Source organism: Balaenoptera ricei, chromosome 3, assembly GCF_028023285.1.
Source record: "Balaenoptera ricei isolate mBalRic1 chromosome 3, mBalRic1.hap2, whole genome shotgun sequence".
NCBI lineage: Eukaryota > Metazoa > Chordata > Mammalia > Artiodactyla > Balaenopteridae > Balaenoptera > Balaenoptera ricei.
Genome location: NC_082641.1, coordinates 169676428 through 169694868, shown reverse-complemented (window position 1 = coordinate 169694868; position 18441 = coordinate 169676428). Strand labels below are relative to the sequence as shown.

The 18441-nt window shown below is 55.0% G+C and overlaps 3 protein-coding genes across 5 annotated transcripts; all 3 read left to right on the top strand.

The window, feature by feature from the left end:
* The first annotated feature begins 3604 nt into the window (after positions 1-3604).
* Positions 3605-10841, top strand: KXD1 (KxDL motif containing 1). The gene is made up of 5 exons (XM_059918078.1): positions 3605-3723; positions 6290-6411; positions 7454-7606; positions 9010-9056; positions 9854-10841. The coding sequence occupies exons 2-5, from the start codon at positions 6311-6313 to the stop codon at positions 10081-10083; spliced, it is 531 nt and encodes a 176-aa protein (XP_059774061.1). The 5' UTR covers positions 3605-3723; positions 6290-6310; the 3' UTR covers positions 10084-10841.
* Positions 10842-11863: 1022 nt separating this feature from the next.
* UBA52 (ubiquitin A-52 residue ribosomal protein fusion product 1) lies at positions 11864-14335 on the top strand. 2 transcript variants are annotated; one of them, XM_059918077.1, is made up of 5 exons: positions 11864-11944; positions 12870-12983; positions 13250-13336; positions 13953-14055; positions 14141-14335. In XM_059918077.1, exons 2-5 carry the CDS (start codon positions 12881-12883, stop codon positions 14232-14234), a joined length of 387 nt encoding a protein of 128 aa, XP_059774060.1. In that variant the 5' UTR covers positions 11864-11944; positions 12870-12880; the 3' UTR covers positions 14235-14335. The 2 variants fall into 2 exon arrangements, with proteins under 2 accessions (XP_059774060.1, XP_059774059.1); XM_059918076.1 differs by having other exon boundaries at positions 11871-11944; positions 12873-12983.
* Positions 14336-15617: 1282 nt separating this feature from the next.
* REX1BD (required for excision 1-B domain containing) lies at positions 15618-18396 on the top strand. 2 transcript variants are annotated; one of them, XM_059918073.1, is made up of 5 exons: positions 15618-15770; positions 15865-15947; positions 16174-16465; positions 17456-17532; positions 18171-18396. In XM_059918073.1, the coding sequence occupies exons 1-5, from the start codon at positions 15669-15671 to the stop codon at positions 18241-18243; spliced, it is 627 nt and encodes a 208-aa protein (XP_059774056.1). In that variant the 5' UTR covers positions 15618-15668; the 3' UTR covers positions 18244-18396. The 2 variants fall into 2 exon arrangements, with proteins under 2 accessions (XP_059774056.1, XP_059774057.1); XM_059918074.1 differs by having other exon boundaries at positions 15622-15770; positions 16261-16465.
* The last annotated feature ends 45 nt before the right edge of the window (positions 18397-18441 follow it).

Here is an 18441-nt window from a genome sequence, read left to right as displayed (position 1 = left end):
CCCCAAAATCTGAGAAGAGTACATTGTTTCTTATTGTTTTAGTCCTGAGGCCTACATACTGCATGGCACAAAACAGGGGGAGGTATTCAGGGAAATCATTGTGGAAGGAAGGAAGGAGGGAAGGAAGGAAGGAAGGCGGGGAGGAAGGAAGGCTGGCCAGTCAGAAGAGGTGGTGGGGGGACTTCCCTGGTGGCGCAGTGGTTAAGAATCTGCCTGCCAATGCAGGGGACACAGGTTCGATCCCTGGTCCAGGAAGATCACACCTGCCGCGGAGCAACTAAGCCCGTGTGCCACAAATACTGAGCCTACGCTCTAGAGCCCGTGAGCCACAACTACTGACCCTGCGTGCTGCAACTACTGAAGCCTGTGCGCCTAGAGCCCATGTTTCGCAACAAGAGAAGCCACAGCAATAAGAAGCCAATGCACTGCAACGAAGAGTAGCCCCCGCTTGCTGCAACTAGAGAAAGCCCGCGCACAGCAACGAAGACCCAACGCAGCCAAAAATCAATCAATCAATCAATAAAATTAAAAAAGAAAAAGAATCCGCCTGCCAATGCAGGGAACACGTGTTTGAGCCCTGGTCTGAGAAGATCCCACATGCCACGGAGCAACTAAGCCTGTGCACCACAACTACTGAGCCTGCGCTCTACAGCCCGCGAGCCACAATTACTGAGCCCATGTGCCACAACTACTGAAGCCTGCACGCCTAGAGCCCGTGCTCTGCAACAAGAGAAACCACCGCAATCAGAAGCCCGTGCCCTGCAATGAAGAGTAGCCCCCGCTCACCGCAACTAGAGAAAGCCCGCGCGCAGCAGCAAAGACCCAACACAGCCAAGAAAATAAATAAATAAAATTTAAACAAAATAAAAAAGGAAAACATTTGGGACCAGCCAAGTCCCTTTTGGCTTCAATGTGCAGCCCCCACCCCTTCCAGGACCCTCGTAAATGTTCCCTGGCCTCCAACAGAGCCCAAGAGACCCGTTGAAAAGCTTGGTTTCTCCAGTCTGGGCCTCTTCTGCTACAGCTTGGCAAAGCCATGCAGACAGAGCCACGGTTCTACTTTTCCCAGCAGCCGCCACCCAGGCTCTTCTCAGCACTGGCTGCTGTCTGGCTCATGGAGCTCCACAATTCTTAAAAGATCAAATCCACACTATGTGCTTTCCCACCATCCTGTCTTTGCTCCTGTGATCCCCTCAGTCCTGAATGATTGTCAGCACCTGCAAAACTCCTAATCCTACCTCAAAACTCCATCCAGATGTACCTGCTTCCTGGCCTTCAGAAGTCCTCATACCCCACTCTGCAGGTTCCTCCAGCCTTGAGTCTCTCCTCCCTCTAGTCCAACATTGTTCCCTTCAGGGCTGGGATTGTCTGTGTCAGACTCTCCTTCATCCTCCAAGTCTAGGCAGGGACTGAGTATTTTCTGGATTCTCAGAATATGGGCCGAACCCAGAAGGGGTGACTAGAGGGTTTACTGAACAATTTTTAAAACTGTTGGTTGAACTATAAGAATGCATAAGATTCCTGATCATCATTAACTTTTCAATGAACGAAGGCAGGAGAGCGTGAGAGTAACAATAGAGTTTACCAAGGGCTTACAATGGGCCAAACTCTGTTGTAAGGCAGCGGTCCCCAACCTTTTTGGAACCAGGGACTGGTTGCGTGGAAGACAATTTTTCCACGGATGGGGGTGGGGTGGGGCAATGGTTCAGGCCGTAATGCCAGCAATGGTTCAGGTGCTAATGTGAGTGATGGGGAGTGATGGCGAGTGGCAGATAAAGCTTTGCTTGGTCACCTGCCACTCACCTCCTGCTGTGCAGCCCGGTTCCTAATAGGCTGAGGACAAGTACTGGTCTGCGGCCCGGGGTTGGGGACCCCTCTTGTAAGGAATTAACCTGCATGATTTCTTAAGGTTAAGCTACTTGCTCAAGGCCACCCAGCTAGGATGTGACAGCTGGAATTAGAACTCAGATATGCCAATTCCAGGGCTCTCAAAGAGTCTTCCATGTGCCCAAGGGCATGTGTGTATCTCTCAAGCTCTGAGCAACCTTAAGAGGCAGATGCTAGGTTCACCCAGACTCACAGTTTACAAACTGAGACACAGAAAAATCAGACATATAATATATAACATACATTTCATAAGACCTCAGAAACTAATAGTAATTGCTAACACTTATCAAGCAATTACTATTTGCCCCATTTTGTTCATGCATTTAACTTGGGTTATCTCACTTAATGCATCCTCATCTCAGTATGAACTCATGGTTTTCAGTAGAGACACAAGGGAACAGATATAGAACTAAAAATAGATGTGTATATGCATGGGTTAGTAGACATACATGTATTTCCTAGCTCTGACTGCTGAGAGGGTCTCTAAGCAATAATACCTGGGTAGCAGTGAGCACACCCAGCACCCAGATCTTGGTCTCTAAATACCATTCTCCAAGAAGCAGAACCAGGCTCCTTGGAGAAATGGCTGATTCCAGGGATATTCCAAAGCAAGCACAGAACATCTTGTGGTGCCAAAAGTAAGGACGTACTCACAGAAACATGGAGACATATTAAAAGGACATAGGAGCTAAATTAAAGGGGCAGTAAAATAAATAATATAGAAATTAATTATAAGCCACAGAATAAAATAAATACTCATGACTCCATAGTGATATAAATACTTGAATACGTAATTGAGAAGAATGGACAGCTCTTGTTTACAATAGAATTCCAATTAATAATTAAATTAAAAATCACCATTATGCAAACACATAGTAAGTAATCATTATTGCTGCCAAGAGCCATGAATGGATGCTAAAACTAAAGGGTGAAAAATATGTAAACAACAACAACAACAACAAAAAACCAAGACCAAAACACCAAGGGTATTTACATGGTCTCTTAAGTATCCCCCCATAGGATACTTATTAATTGCAAAGGAAAATAGTAACTTGACAGTTGAGAAGCTGGTAGACACTGCCTTAAGCAAGTAATCAAAGTTAACGTCACCAACAATGAGACATAGCAACATCCCAGTGCCTCCTGATATGATGCATTGAGAAGGAAACATCACTTTTGTGGGATTCTTTCCCAAACTGCTCAACTTCAGTCTAATCACATGAGGAAGTATTGAACAAACCCATAATGTTAGGTATTCTACAAAACCAGTACTCTTCAAAAGTATTAAGGTCATGAAAGATGAAGAAAGACAGGAATTGTCACAGAGTGGAAGAGACCAAGGAGACATGACTAAATGCAATGCAAGATCCTGGCCCAGAAAAAGGTCACCAAAAACGGAGCAGGGGTTTTTGAACCCGAGTGAGTCTGATTCCCAGCCTGGAAAGCAGAACATTTGGGTCTGGATCCACCACGGGCCACTCGAGGATTATATGACTCTGTGCGAATGCCTGCCGCTCTCGGACCTCAGTCTCACCATCTATAAAATTGGTTGTTTCATCCTCCCTCCCCATTCCCCTCCCTCCTTCCGGGCTGCCTCGGAGCTCGGGCTTTGGAAACTACGCAGGCCCGAGAGGGACTGCTTGATTGGCTATTTGTTGTGATGCACCCGCAAATAGAAGCTGCATCTAAGCTCCACCCTTTCCTGCCGCGCCTCCAAGCACGCAAGTCAGCCCAGGGCACGTCGCCGCCACGCGCGCTCGCACGCATGGTGCGTGGTGACGTCGCGGCGGCGCGGGCGCCATCCCGGAAGCGCGAGCAAGGCCGCCAGATGTGCAGGTGCTGCTGCCACCGACGCCGGGGCCGAGTTCGGGGTGGGGTTGGGGACGCAGGAGCCTCTGGGGAGCCGGGCCAGGTCGGGCGCGGTCCTCGGGTTGTAGTGGGGTGGGGCGCGCCGCTGGCAACATCTGGGCACCCCTCCTGCGCACAGGCCTCAGTTTCTCCGTCTGCGCGGTGGAGGCGCGGGCGGCGCCATGGGCCGAGTCTGGATCCGGGGCGCGGGAGTTGGGGCCGCCTGTGTTCAGGCTGTGCCGTGTCTCCCGGAATCGGGCGTTGACCTGCTTGGGCCTCAGTTTCCCGCTTCACAGGGGCGGGGCATGAGGGGATTTGTGAGCCCCGCCCCGCCTCGCGGGTTTTGCTGAGCTTGGGCAGCCAAATTAAATTATGTTAAATGACCTGGGTGGAGTTGCGGCGCCTCTCCGCATTGGTGTGTGACCTGAGCCCACCCCTGGGAGCCTTAGGTGCCCTCGGAGATGCCCTTGTAGGGGTGACTGGGGATTAAATGAAGTGCTATATAAGTGTTTGTTCTGTATTCTTGGAAGCACTAGGGAGGCCCTCATTAGAATACTGATTCCCGGGGCCTGTCCTAGGATTTCTTCACACTCCACTTGGAGAAACTGACTGCTCCGAGCCCAGCACCTCTTATCACTATTGGTTTTAGTCCCCACAGACAGCATTGTGAGATTCTGATTCTTTGTTATTCCTATTTTCTGGGTGAGAAAACGGATCTAGGAGGTGAGGTGACTCTCCCAAGTTCACACAGCCTCCCTCTCTGCGTGTGTCCCCCGTAAATATATTTGGAGCAGGAATCAGAGCCCATGCTGGGTCATTTCCACTCTGTATGTGGGCCAGATTAGCAGTTAGTCAGGGAAGGCTTCCTGTGAGAGGCAGCTGGTGGGGGAGTGTGCCTTGAATCCCTCAAGCCCTCACATCTGGGAGCCAGAGACAGGAAAGAGCCCTTCTTTGTAGCAGAACCATTTCCCACAGGTTCAAATCCTGCACCTGCCAGGCTCTAGCTGTGGGCTTCCCGCCCCATGGCTCTGTCCTTTGAGAGCCCAAGTGTCCTCTTTATACATGATCTTCTTTGGAAATGTGGAGGGTGTGGGTGTCCATGCCTGGCACATAGAAGGAGCTCAAACATGGTGATTGGGGAGGGGGTGGATTTCATCAGGTGTGGCAGTTTATCTCCAGAAGGCACGTAATGGCTGCAAACTGATAGCCAGATTCAGGGCACAAATAGATACGTACTCTTGGCTTCTATGGTGTTGGGGTAAGAAAAATATTAGTTGCTAACATTTGTAAATGAGGCGATTTCACAGGAAAAAGAAATCCATATTTCAGGTTTATTTCTGAAAACAATCAGAAGTCTGGCAGGAATCAGGTGCTGTAAGAAGCAGCTGTCCTGTCACAGGTAGCTGCTGAACGTCAGAGTCACACATTTGTGGATCCTGTGGTCTGTGGGCGTTTGAGTTGTGACCCATGTTCACTGGCTGTGTGACAACGGCCTTGTTCCTCAGTCTCTGAGCCTCAATTTTCTCATATATAAATAAGGATGGTAACAATTGCCAGTGTTTGAAATTGGTGTCTTGTGCTCAATAAAGAGGAGGGTAGTTAAATGGGCTCTGAAAGCCCTTCCTCATCCTGTGTGTGAATCTTAACCAATTGCAAGTGGGCCTTTCTGTCGGCCATTAAATGTGCAGACCTCAGAGCCAAGCTATGTCAGGATTCTGGGTTTTTCCTGAACCCCCTTAGGAGGGTCAGTGCTGAAGCTGTGGTCCCTCCTGCCCTAGCATGGTCCAGGAAGTCCCCACCTGCTGGGATGGCACCTGTGTGCCAGGGAAGCTGGGAGCCAAGAGCCACAGAGCCATCTGGGTTGCTGGGGCCCACAGCCTGGCTGCCAGTGCCTGAAATTCTTGGCTTTAACTTGCTGATATAAGTCTAGCTTCAGAGCTGAGTTTGGAAGGTTCTGTTTGCCTTCATCAAACTAAATTCGGGCAATCCCTTGCTGTGAACAAGGTTCTGGGCTGGGCTCTGGAGACAGAGCAGTGAGCAAGAAAGACACACACGCCTCTGTTCTGTTGGAGCTAATATTGCTGTGGGGGTGACAATCAAAAGGGTTAACTGATAACTAAGATAATTTCAGGAAGAGATGAGACAGTGGAGCAATTAAAAAAGGTGAAGTGATGAGTGACCAGGATAGGGGTAGTCATCAAAGATCTCTTGGGAGAAAAGGCATTGGAGGGGGTGATGATTTGAGGGGGCAGCCAGTAGGAGGGGGGCAGATCTATGCAGGAGGAAGGTGCCTGTAGCTTTGGGCACATGGAGAGTGGGGAGTGTGGCGGTGGGAGGGGTGATGGGATTGTGATGTGCTTGGGTGCAAGTTAGAAATAGGAACTCCTGTGGTTCTCGAAACACCCCCGAGTTCCTGGCATGACAAAGCTGAGGCTCAGGTGGCATGACCCACTTACGGACAGGTGGCCTGTGGGCTTCCCAGCCCCTCCTCTCCATCCCACCTCCCCCCACTTCCTGATGCGGACTGAAAACACTTTCTTCCTGCCTGTTTCAGGCAGCGGAGGAGGAGGAAGAGATGGACCCCCCGGACTCGGCCTCGAGGGTCTTCTGTAGCCGCATCCTGAGCATGGTGAATGCGGACGATGTCAACGCCATCATCCTGGCCCAGAAGAACATGTGAGTGGAAGCCAAGGGCCCTGGGCCCCCGGTGTGGGAAGGAATCCACTTGCTGGCCAGCATTCTAGCCCTGCCCGCCTCTACCCCGGGCCCACACTGGTGATAAAATGAAGGAAATGAGCAAATCTGCTGGCTGGCTCCAAAGTAAATTCCTTCCTGGTCTGGAGGCGAGGCCTTGGCACAGGAAGCAGGGCTCTGGGACAGTTTCGCAGCTGCGGACAGTTTGGCGGGGACCACAGCAGCTCCTTTCCCGAGGCCTGGAGTGGGGAGACTTGCGGGGGGGATAAGGAAGGAACTGCTGGGGGATTTAAGGGAGCCAGTCGGCTCACTTCCTGTTGGGAACCTATTCTCTCAGAGCCTAGGCTGTATCTGCAGAGCACCCGGGGTCACTTGGAAGGGCTGTGAATGGCCTTTGCTCTCTTTGGGGCTTGGCACTGTGGCCACCATAGCCTCACCCTAATTCCGGCCTGCTCTGTGGGGAAGAAGGGCTGACACAACCTTCGGGGGGAAACACGGTCTCCTGGGGCTTTATTTTTGTGTCTTTAAGCCAAAGGCTCTTCCTTGCATTTACAACACAGCACAGACCTGATACCTTACCTTTCTTGCCCTGTGACAGGGGTGCTGGATATGTCTGGGTCTCAGCAATACCCATCTCCCTCCTAGGTCTTTAGTTCAGATTCAGACCTGACCCTGGGGAACTCCCAGACCGAGGGGAGACAAAATCAGACTTGAACCTTCCTGGCCTCGGAGTGTCAGGGCTGGGCCAGAGAAAGAAGCTGGGGCTAGGGGAGTCAGAGTGTCAAAGAGTCTACTTGAGGGAGAGGGTTAAGGCTACATGAGAAGGGTACACTTGAGTAGGACTTTTGAGTAGGGTTTTTAAAGTTGAATAGGAGTTTGCTAGCTGGCTCAAACACCAGGTAGAGCTCCACAAGACAAGGGAATGGTCTACGCAAAGGTCATGGAGAGGAAAGGGCCTAGCAGGATCAGTTGGCAGGGACCTGGAGGCTGAGCAGAGGAGTCGGTGCCCTTTTTCCGCCACCAGGCTGGACCGCTTTGAGAAGACGAACGAGATGCTGCTCAACTTCAACAACCTGTCAAGTGCCCGCCTGCAGCAGATGAGCGAGCGCTTTCTGCACCACACAAGGACCCTGGTGGAGATGAAACGGGACCTGGACAGCATCTTCCGCAGGATCAGGTGGGTGCTTGGCCCTCCAGTCTCTGCCTCCTGCTCTGAGCCTCGGGTTCCTCCTCTTTTCAATGAGGGCCGTCCTCCCCACGTAGCAGGGCGGTGGGGAGATTCAGCTTGTTTTACGAGGCTTCATTGCACACTTAGTATTGGAGAAGATCTGAAAATCTTGGAGTTTCTGAATTTAAATTTTATTCCTTTTTTGAAAATGCAACATAGTGCCAGACCCATAATGCAAAAGGCAGGCAGGAGCAGACAGTGAAAGGCTAGCCTCGTGTCCCCCTTGGCCTCCACCCAGGACTTGTCTCAAGAGGAAAATGAGATTGCCAGGTTTTGTGGGTCCTTCTCAAGCTGGTTTCCATGAGGACAGAGAAGGACGATGTCCAAGTCCCCAGCCACATAGAATGCTTGATACGGCCCCCGGAGCTCCTATCACCACTGCTGCCGTTAACAACTGCCGCTGGGGCGCCCAGGCCTGGAACAAGCTGGCACTACAGCTGTATTTCTGGCTGACTGTGCTGCTTCTTCTTTTCCGGGGGCAGCCGCATCTGCTGGCAGAGCAGGTGCCACAGATTGAGGGCAGCATGTTTCCTTGGAGCATGCTCTGTGCAGAAATCACAAGACAGGCCGGATAAATCCTTTATCAAAGCGTATCTTTTCTGGGGCATCTCACCAGGCTGGTTGCCCACGTGTGGTGTTGCAGGGGTGGGAGTAGAGTAGGAACCCCAAGGGTTGACACCTTTTGTGTGTATCTGTGTCACTCAGGAAGGAGATAAGTGTGTCTACCCAGGCAGGGGTGCAGCAGCAGTGGTACTTCAGGGTGGGGGGTTTTGGGGGGGACAGTGCTGGCTGGCCATAGTCAAGGGTGAGAGACTGCTCTGAAGAGCCTTTTGTAATTCTTTGTAAACAGAACTGCATTACTTCAGGTAAAAAGGAAAAACCAGCAGGTTAAAAAGGGAAGCAGGGGCTTCTCTGTGAAGTTCAGTTTAGTGAGTGCCAGTGTTCGGTGTTTGGGGTGTGGATAGTCAGTACTCCTGGCCCCCACAGGCATCCTCACCCCGGGGTTGGAGAGACAGGCTGGGACAAGTCACCCAGAGGAGTGCCTGTTGAGGCAAGGGGAAGGGAAGCTTCCTGGAAGGTTGTCCTGGTAGAAGAGGTTTAGACATGAGGCGTTGCAGGTAGAGGGCCCAGCCAGCACGCTGAGCCAGCACCAAGGACACGCAGAAGCTGGGTGACAGCTGGGTAGCTGCCATCCGTCCTGGGGGTGGGAGGTCTGCTGGCTGAGCGCCCAGTCCTACCTCCAGCCCTGGAGCAGAGTATGACAAGCAGTGAGGGGGAGGTTCCTGGCCTGCACTGGGCCCAGCCTGCACACTCGGCAGGTTCAGCCCTGTGTGCCTTCCCTTCCCCTGCAGGACACTGAAAGGGAAGCTGGCCAGGCAGCACCCGGAGGCCTTCAGCCGTAAGTGTCACCCAGAGTTCCTACATCCTGCTTCTGGGCTCTGCACCCTTGGATGCCAGGGCCCTCAGCCCAGGGCTGGCTTCTGGAAGGTCACCTCAAGGGCTGACACCAAGCCCGGGCCCTAGTGGACAGTGGGTCCAGTAAGACCTGGGGCAGGGGCAGGAGTGCTGGCCTGATCTTCTTGGCAACCTGCGGAGCAGGTGTTGGGACTAGAGTCTCCTCCCTTGGGGGAGGTCACACGAGGGAATGTGGACAAGAATGATGACAGTCCTTAGCCCAGTGAATGTCATGTACCCCTACGAGCCAGGCTGTTACCCACAACCACCTATGAGGTGGGGACTGTGCCCAGAGGGGCAGTGACTTGTCAGAGGAAGCACAGCATCCTCCATGCTGAGCTTCAGTTTACCCAGTCTGTAGAATGGGCCAACAGCTCCCCACTCCAGGGCCGCTGACAACCACAGGCATAAAGGCAATGCCGTCATTCCCAGTTTATAGAGCAGGGAGCTGAGACACAGGCAGGTGAGGGGCCTGGCCCAGGTGACACAGTCAAGAGGGCAGAGCCAGGCTCAGACTTGCCCCCAGGGCCCGCGTAGGCCTAACCCCAGAGAACCTGAGTCTTTACCTTACCTCAAAGAGAGGCCTCTCACCTGCTTGGACCTCGGTTTCCTCATCTGTAAAATGAACCAAGTTATGTCCCATGGGGTGGGGGTAGCTGTCAGGGGTCCCGGGCCCAGTTAATCCCTCAGCACAGTGCCTGGCATGGTGACTAAGCCAACTCCTGGGCCTCCTTCCCCCAGACATCCCGGAGGCGTCCCTCCTGGAAGACGAGGATGAAGACCCCATCCCGCCCAGCACCACAACAACCATTGCCACCTCGGAACAGAGCACAGGCTCATGCGACACCAGCCCTGACACAGTCTCGCCCTCCCTCAGCCCCGGCTTCGAGGACCTGTCGCACATCCGGCCCGGCTCCCCTGCCATCAATGGCCGCAGCCATACAGATGACGAGGAGACGCCGGGCGAGTAGCCCTACTCCCAGGAGCTCAGAGGGGTCTCAGGGCAGCAGTGGTGCCACTGCCCAGATGTCTGAGGTGGCAGTGGGTAACCCTGCCTTGAGACAGTCAGCTTTGCCACCCTACTCTGTCATTTGGGGCTCACTGGGGGACAAGGCTCCCTCCCTGGGATATGGAATTCCTGGGGATCTATCATTCCCCCTCCTTCCTCACTGAGAACATCTCTCTTCTGTAGACCCCTCTGCCAGGCCAGGGGATGACCAGTACAGCTGGAGTTGGGTTGGGCGCAAGGGAGCTTTTCCAGAGCCAGGCCTGAGGTCTGCTCTGAGCAACACCTAAAGGTTCCCAGAGACCGGAGCCAGATGTCCTCTGCCCCAGCACCCTGGTCAGGACCTCCTCAAGGTGGCCAAGCACTGTCATGTCTGAGTTCACCCCAGCCCACCCCTGTGCCTACTAATTCTGGTCTCCTTGCCCCTTCCTCCAATGACAGTATTGAATACTTTCTCCAATCATTATCTCAAGGAGGTTTCTGAGACAGTTGTAGAAGCCTCAAGGCAGAGATTAGCCATCCACTCAGCACCGAGCCTGGTTAGGCCCTGTTTCTCGGACCAGAGGTGTGGACCCTGAGGGCCTAGCAGGCTTCTCCTGGGGCCTCCATGGAGCAAGCTGCGCCATCTTGGAGAACAGAGTTAAGCAGAATATTTTTGTACCCGATGTTTACAGATGCTGTTGGGAAGTTATCAATAAAAAGACTCTGTTACTAAAAAGGGAAGGGTGCACCTAGCAGTGGCTTCCTTCCATCCTTGGGCCCAGCAGTCCAGAATGGGGGCAAGTGCTGGATGTGGGACAGGATGGTTATGGACAGCCAGGCACCACTGAGCTGGAAAGAAGTGGGCTGCTCTGCTTTGAGTGGGAGTCTCCAGTGGTGGCAACCATAATAACCCCACTTCCTATCACCACCCAGGCCTTCAAATGTGCTATTCCCACTGCCCACAACATTATTCCTTTACCTCCTTGAGTAACTCCTCCTCCAAATCTCAGCCCTAAGGTGGGCTCCTCAAGGAGCTAGGGTCTCATTCCCCATCAGACACTCTCACAGAGTCCCCTCATCTTTGGAGCACTTAGAAATTATGTTATTAAAGGCCTCTTCCCAGACTTCAGAGTGTCTGCTTTTGCCTGGTCCATAGGGGGTGCCGGGAAGTGTTCAAGGAAATAAGGTACGCTGCCAAACCCACAGGTAACTTCTCAGTCCTCACCGCTTTCCGGCACCCAGCACTTTTTAGCCATCCTGAGTCTCCTCCGTCTTATATCCTAAACAGACCCTGGGTCCCACCCTATTTCCTTGGGTGAATGCACCAGCCCCACCTGCTCTCCGTGCTCCTATACGGACCCACCCTGAAATCCATCTGTGCACAGCGGCCGGCCTCCAGTGGCTCCAACACATTCGGCCCTTACGCCGCCTTCTGCCTTGACCCTTGCGTCTTGGACCCGCAGACCCTCTGCTTAATGCCTTCACTTTAGCACAAAAGTTTCCCCTACTCTGTTGAAATATTTCTGGAGCACCCGCTACGTGCGGGCAGTCTTCAGGCGGCCTGGAAACAGCGGGCAGAAACACCAGGAAAGGTGCGGCATTATTCCTACGTGACCCGACTGGCGGAGCTCACACCCCGAGGCAGGCGGGCACCGGTCGCCCACAGGCGCCGCGGCTTCGTGCGCTCGCACCCAACATAGGGGCGGGGGCGGGGGGCGTGGGCGGGGCGCGGCGCGGATTGTGACGCAGACGCGCAGCGTGCTCGGTGCGCAGGCGCCCTCGGCGGCGAATCGGCGGTTTCCGGTTCAGCAGCCCTCTTTCACTTCAGCCAGACGACGGAGCAGGTCGGTGATGGCGGGCTTGCGGGTTGGCCCTGGGCAGGGTTGGGCGGTAGCCTGCGGGGGCCCAGGCAGCGGAGGGGGCGGCCTGGAATCCGTCTAGGCGAGCTAGGCCCTGTGGGGCGGCTTAGCAAGGCACACTGGGCCGGGTTCCGAGCCCGAACTGGGCCCCGAGAGGGAAGCCGGCCATTGGAAGAGGACCCTGCCCGCTCCGCCGGCCCCAACTATCTGACGAGGCTTGGGGCGAGGATGTGTCCTTCGGGGCAGATCCGATTTAATGGAGAGGAGTATTAACTGTAACTTTGTCTCGTGGCAGACACTCTGCCAGTTCATTTAAAAATATTAAGCCTTTGAGCTGGGTCTCTTATCTCCTTTTCTAAATCTGTAAGGAGAGTTTGGTAGTAGCAGCTATTTTCTAGAGTTGGAAAGTGAAAAAACGGAAATATCTATGTAAACAAGTATCAGGCACGTGGTTGGCAGTTGTTACTTATGGATTGGATCAAAGGCAGGAAATGTGGTCTGAGGATTAGGGCGTAACCCAGAAGGAAGCCAAAGTTTTGGGTGTCTGAGCTTGGAATTAGGCGAAGGGACTGTAGGGAGGAAAGCGTGTGTGTTGGGGGGATGCTACTAAGATGGGATTCCCACCCCGGCTGCAGGAAGAGCGGGGGCTGGCAGAGGAGAGGAAAGATGGGACCTCCAGACCGTGCTTGGCAAGATGGTGCCATAGACCTGTACTTTTCGTTCCATCTTCAAAGACGAAGCTGCTGGCTTGGAGGGTGGAAGGAAACAGGCACTGGGGTGGGCCTGCATTTGAAGTCGATGCTGGCCCAGGGCTGGCAGGAACTAAGGCTGGCCGGCCTGTGAGCTCGGGCTGCTCAGACCTTCAGTGCTCACCACTCCACCCGGCCATTCTCCCCCCTCTCTTCCCCAGCAGACGCAGAGATGCAGATCTTTGTGAAGACCTTGACGGGCAAGACCATCACTCTAGAGGTCGAGCCCAGTGACACCATTGAGAATGTCAAAGCTAAAATCCAAGACAAGGAGGGTGAGTTGGGTTGGGGCTAGGTGCGCCACACAATGGGGGCCCTTCAGCCCTGGGGATCTGCTGTCCTGTGTGAAATGGGTGCTTGGACAGATCTCAGCCATGCCAGTGCTTCCCCTGTGTGATTTTGGGAAGGCAGCTTGTCCTCTCTACCTCATTTTCCCTTTTGACAGTTTGGGGGTGATCCTGGCACAGCCCTGTGGAGGGAGGGGAGATCTGCTGGTAGTATTCTTGCCAGAGCTTTAGTAACTGAAGTGCTCTCTCCTTAGGCATCCCACCTGACCAGCAGCGTCTGATTTTCGCGGGCAAACAGCTGGAGGATGGCCGCACTCTGTCAGACTATAATATCCAGAAAGGTACGGGGGTGGGGTGGCTAGACAGGACCTCAGTGAGGCCTAGGACCCAGGATGGGGCACTGACAGCCTCTTCAGCACCGGGAGGGGGCTGTAGAGGAGGATTCTTCTTAAGCTGAGGATCAGATAGGGCTAGGGAGTATTGCTTTGTAAGGTACTGTTTCCATCGCTGGAAAGCATCTCAAGATCTCCACCAGGATTTCCAAATGGCGATGGCTTCTCGTGTTCTTATTCACTTTCTTTAATTCTTGTGTTTGTGTTTTTTAATGTGATAACTACTGTAAAGAAAATCAGCACCACTTTTTGCAGCAAAAGATTTAAATGTCTTACCTAGGAAAATAAAAGGTCGTCCTTGCACCACTTAGAAATTGCCTTGCCCTTGGGGAAACCCAGATGGACACCACTGTTGACGTATATTTATATTAGTCTCAGACTCCCCGAGAACTGGTGGGAAATGACAAGGTGGAGGTTCTGTGGGGTGGGCTGGGCTGGTGTGTCCATCTACACATAGAACACCCAACGGATTCCAGTGTGTCCCTGTCACACTTGAGAAGCTATGGGACTGAGGTGGTGAGCCTAGGCTCAGTCACTGTCTCTCTCTGCCCTTCGTTTCCTATAGAGTCCACCCTGCACTTGGTGCTTCGTCTGCGAGGTGGCATCATCGAGCCTTCCCTTCGCCAGCTCGCTCAGAAATACAACTGCGACAAGATGATCTGTCGCAAGTATGTACTCTTCAGATTGGGGGTGTGGGCTGGCCCTGGTGGGGGTCGGGATGTGCCCTCACCACTTGCTCGTGTCCTCGCACAGGTGTTACGCTCGCCTGCACCCCCGTGCTGTCAACTGCCGCAAGAAGAAGTGCGGCCACACCAACAACCTGCGCCCCAAGAAGAAGGTCAAATAAGGCCCCTCCACCGGCTTCTTTGCCCGCAGGGTGGCCTCCTGCCTAAGCCCCATGGCCCTGGGGCCTCAGTAAAGTTTCCCTTTTGTTGACTGGAGCAGTAACTGGTGTCCATGTGGTTGGTCTGTCCAATGGGGAGGTGGCTGAGGTGCAGGCATCTCCCTTAGGGACTTTCTGTCACTCAGTTCTTCATAGCTCTTGGGGGTCCTCTCTCCTGGGTTCCAGTTGTCTTACCTGTAAAGTGGGCCATGGTCTCTGCCCTTCATGTCTAAAGTTGTCATAACCACAGCACAGGCAAGTCTCACTCCTGGCCCTCTGCTACATAGCCTAGTGAGCTCACCCATCTGGATTTTGTCATCTGTAATATGGGAATAAAGACCTCAGCCTAGGGACTGGTGGAACCTGGTCAGGCACATTAACAACCCTCACATCTGGGCCCTGGAGGTGTTTGGGTGTGGGTGGATGGCGGGGTAGGAAGGAACACCCCACCTAGCGTAAAATACCTGTTCTCAATTTTGACTCATCTTTAGGAGCTCCTGGGTCCCACCCAAGACTGATGTCTGTCAGGTGAGGGGTTGTAGTGCCCTGACAAGGCCATGCTTCTATTTGTCTTGGGATGACTGGGGCTTCCCGTAGGTGACAACCCAGGCCTAGACAGTGATGCCTGAGAACAGCTGAATGCCTGAGAACAGCTGAGACCTGGAGTGCCAGCTAAAGGCTGTCACTTCAGGCCTCAGTTGAGTTTCATTTTTGTCAGTTGCCCCCTCTTCCCTAAGGCCAGGCCACCACCATCTTTCTGGTCTACCCTGTGTCCACTCCTGGAGGAGGAAGCTTCCTGAAGCTCAAACTAGGCAGTGTATGTCCAGCTCCCAGGCCTTCTCTGTACTTAATAGGAACCCTCCCACCCCCCACCCCCAACCTCAGGCCTGCACCAGACTCCCACCTCAGGGCCTTTTGCACAGGCCCCCCTCTTCAGAGCAGTTCACACACAACCTGTGGGTGCCAGTGACTTGAATTCTCCAGTGTCAGAACCTGCGTTCAGATCCCACTGTTGTCACAACCTTGTGGCATTAGATGATGGCTATCACTTCTTGGATTCAATTTTCTTTATCTTAGTGGGGATGGGATGTGAGGAAGTGAAGTCGGGTTTTGACATAGCTGCATAGAAATAAGCCGAAGGACAGCCTTGCTGTATACAGAACCGTACATTTAAGGTCGAAAACGTTAAGGCAGGCGCCGGTCGGGAACAAGCACAGGGGTGGGGGTGGGTGGAGGGTGTCAGGCCTGAGAAGCCCCCAGTCTTCGCTTCCGATTCCTCCCCCGGTGTCTCCAGGTTAGCTGGCAGCCGTAAGCTGGCTCCAGAGGCCTCCGGGCCTGCAGGGGGCGACAGACGCAGCGGAGCAACCTGCTCCCGGGTGGGACCAGAGCTGCGCAGTCATGATCACCACTGAGGCCGCGGCAGAGTCCGCTGTCCCGGCGGTGCCCGGTGATTCGGGAGCCACTGGAGCCCCGGAGCGCGAGCAGCTGGTGTGGCCCTGGGTGAGCTCGAGCCCGAGCGGGAACAGGCGCGGGGCGGGCGGTGTAGGCTCGGGGGCGCCGGCTTCATACCCTAGCCGTGCCCCTCGCCCCATAGAAAGATGCCGCGATACGGGCGCTGGTGCAGCGCATCCACCAGTTGCAGGCTGAGCGCGCGCAGGCCTTCCGCCGGCTGGAGGAGTAAGTGAGGGCGTAGGGGAGGGGAGGGGTCGCAATGTTCAGCCCCCAGTCCGCTCCGGGGATGGGCGTGCCTTGGGGGAGGAACTGGGTCCCCACGGGGCCGCGGTGTCAGAGGTGGGGCGGGATTTGCGGGGAGACCAGATCGCTCCCTTCCGCGTGCGCAGGAGTGGGCCCGTCTCGGGTTACCCTGCGGGAGTCAGAACGTTCTCAACACTCTGGGGTCTAGGGGACACTTGGAGGGCTTTAAGGTGGTCGATGCGGGTGCAGGGCGTGAGAGCCGGGGCCGTAGCCTCAGGATCCCCGCCTGCCGCAGAGGCCACCGACAGTACCTGAGCAGCGGCCCGCCCTACGACTTTCCGCGCTACCGGAGCACAGTACACGAGGTGACCCAGGCCTTCGCCGCCGCCTCGCGGGAGGTGCTGGCGGTGGAGGCCGAGCTAGCCGGACCCCGAGCACAGCCGCTGCTCGCGAGCCACGTGCGCAGGCTGCAGCAGCTGGAGGAGACGCGCCTGGCCACGGTGAGGTCCCGCACCCCGGCCATGTATCCCCCTACTCCACGGCTTGTCTCTCGGGCCTTGGCCCACTGTGCACCCCTTGGGGGAGGGGCCAGATTCCGTCCCCTCGAACCCCGCCCCTGGCGCCCCAGCACCCCCTCTTCCTGCCCCACCTCAGTCATCCATTAAGAGTTCACTCGAGAGTCTCAGGGTTAGCCCCCTCCTGTCCGCCCGCATTTTTCATCCAGATCTTTAGTCCCAGGACACGCGCACTCTATCCCAGACCCCGCCCCTACAATGCTCCTACCCCCCCTGGCTTGTCCCAGTGCCCCAGGCCAGGTACTCAACCCCCTGATTATTGGGGGCCTTGGATTTCCAGGCCAGGTCCCCTTCTGGGTACACCCTCGATCCCAGCCTAGGTTCTGGGCCTGTTCCTCGCGCTAGGGATCCAAGGCCCAGCCTACTCTGCCTCTACAGCCAATCCTGACCAAGATACACTACCATTCCCAGGCCAACTCCACGCGAAGCCACGCCCACATCACACTCTACGCTGGGATTCCCAGGCCACGCTGCTTTAGAGACCCAATCCCAGTCTAGGTTTTTGGCCTACTTCCACCCTGGGATTGTAACGCCCTGGCTGGTCCCTGAGACTCCGCCTACTTCACAACCCTCACAACCCACCCACCCCACCCCACCCCCGCCCCTGCCCACCTATCCCTGGCTGAGATTTCACCACTATTCCCCTTCCCCGCCTACATGAGGCCATGCCCATGTTGCGCTCTGCACTGATTCTAGGGCCCGCCCACTCGGCCCCTCTCCTCAGGAGCCCCCCTAAACCTAATCCTAGATTCCTCCTGCGCTAAGTACCGCCCCTTGAGACTCCCGCCTGCTGTGGCCCCACCCTTCCGCTGCCTTTCCGGGTGCTTCAGTGTCTCTTCCTCCCTACTATGTGGGAGGGCAGGGGGTGGCCTCTGCCAGTTGTGGCATCCTCCTTGCTGCCTATTCCCCAACCAGGTGGCCCTGCTGCAGCTGATGGGGACACCAGAGCTGACTGGGCAGGACAGCCTGCAGATGCACCAGCTGAAGATGAAGTGAGCACCGCCTCCCAGTGGGCTGACCATGCTAGATTTGCACCCTTGGGCACCCACCCCCAGCCAGGTGCGCCCCAGGGCTGGCAAGGGCAGACTGTGCCAACCCCCTGGACCTGCACACTACCCTTAGGGTGTGCATGCCAGAGTACTCACTTGGTGACTCCTAGATGTACTGCACACATTCCCCCAGCGCACAGGCTGTGCAGTTTCACACCAGACTCGCTGTGCATTCCCAGGACACAGCTGCGCACCTCATACACACCAATCCTGCTCACATGGCTCGACTCCGAGCTTGGACATGGTCGCCCAGGCCCTACCAGGCACACACCTGCACATTCCTGCCTGTAGCCCCCCAAGCGCACACATGTGCACACCCACTAGACATGTGCCACAGTCACCCTGCACACCTTCCTGATGGCACACACCCACCCAAGATGGCCTTTTCTCTTGCCACTCGGGACCCGTGGGACCACCCATCCTCCCAGGCACCTAAATGGTCCTTCTGGCTGCTAGTGCTGCCTGGAGGTTTGGCAGCAGGCAGGAGGGCCCGGGGCTGGCTACAGCCTCTTCGGAGCTGCGCAGCGGCGGCTAATTCGCCCCATCTGGGTTTTATTTATAGTTCCCATCCACTCTTGTAGGGTAATTAAAACCATGGAAGCGATCAGTGAGGTTCTCCAGGATCTCAGGTTTGATGCAGAATCTGCCGAGTGATGGTGGCTCCCCGGGGACAAGCCAAAGGAGATGGGAAATGGGGCATATAGCGCTCTGCCCTGACTGCCAGCCGGCTGGGGTCACGCCTCACCGGACCACTGACCCTCTTCAAGTTCGCCTCACCTCTCATAATAAAGAACCTAAAGAACCTTTCGTCTGCAGCTGCTCCACTGTCTCTCTGTGCTGGGGTGGGATCCC

Coding starts and splice junctions, on each gene's coding strand:
- UBA52 (XM_059918077.1), top strand. CDS start 12,881: ATGCAGATCTTTGTGAAGACCTTGACGGGCAAGACCATCACTCTAGAG. Junction 12,984..13,249: donor TAAAATCCAAGACAAGGAGG/GTGAGTTGGGTT, acceptor CTCTCTCCTTAG/GCATCCCACCTGACCAGCAG. Junction 13,337..13,952: donor AGACTATAATATCCAGAAAG/GTACGGGGGTGG, acceptor CGTTTCCTATAG/AGTCCACCCTGCACTTGGTG.
- KXD1 (XM_059918078.1), top strand. CDS start 6,311: ATGGACCCCCCGGACTCGGCCTCGAGGGTCTTCTGTAGCCGCATCCTG. Junction 6,412..7,453: donor ATCCTGGCCCAGAAGAACAT/GTGAGTGGAAGC, acceptor TTCCGCCACCAG/GCTGGACCGCTTTGAGAAGA. Junction 9,057..9,853: donor GCACCCGGAGGCCTTCAGCC/GTAAGTGTCACC, acceptor TCCTTCCCCCAG/ACATCCCGGAGGCGTCCCTC.
- REX1BD (XM_059918073.1), top strand. CDS start 15,669: ATGATCACCACTGAGGCCGCGGCAGAGTCCGCTGTCCCGGCGGTGCCC. Junction 16,466..17,455: donor AGGAGACGCGCCTGGCCACG/GTGAGGTCCCGC, acceptor TTCCCCAACCAG/GTGGCCCTGCTGCAGCTGAT. Junction 17,533..18,170: donor ATGCACCAGCTGAAGATGAA/GTGAGCACCGCC, acceptor CCACTCTTGTAG/GGTAATTAAAACCATGGAAG.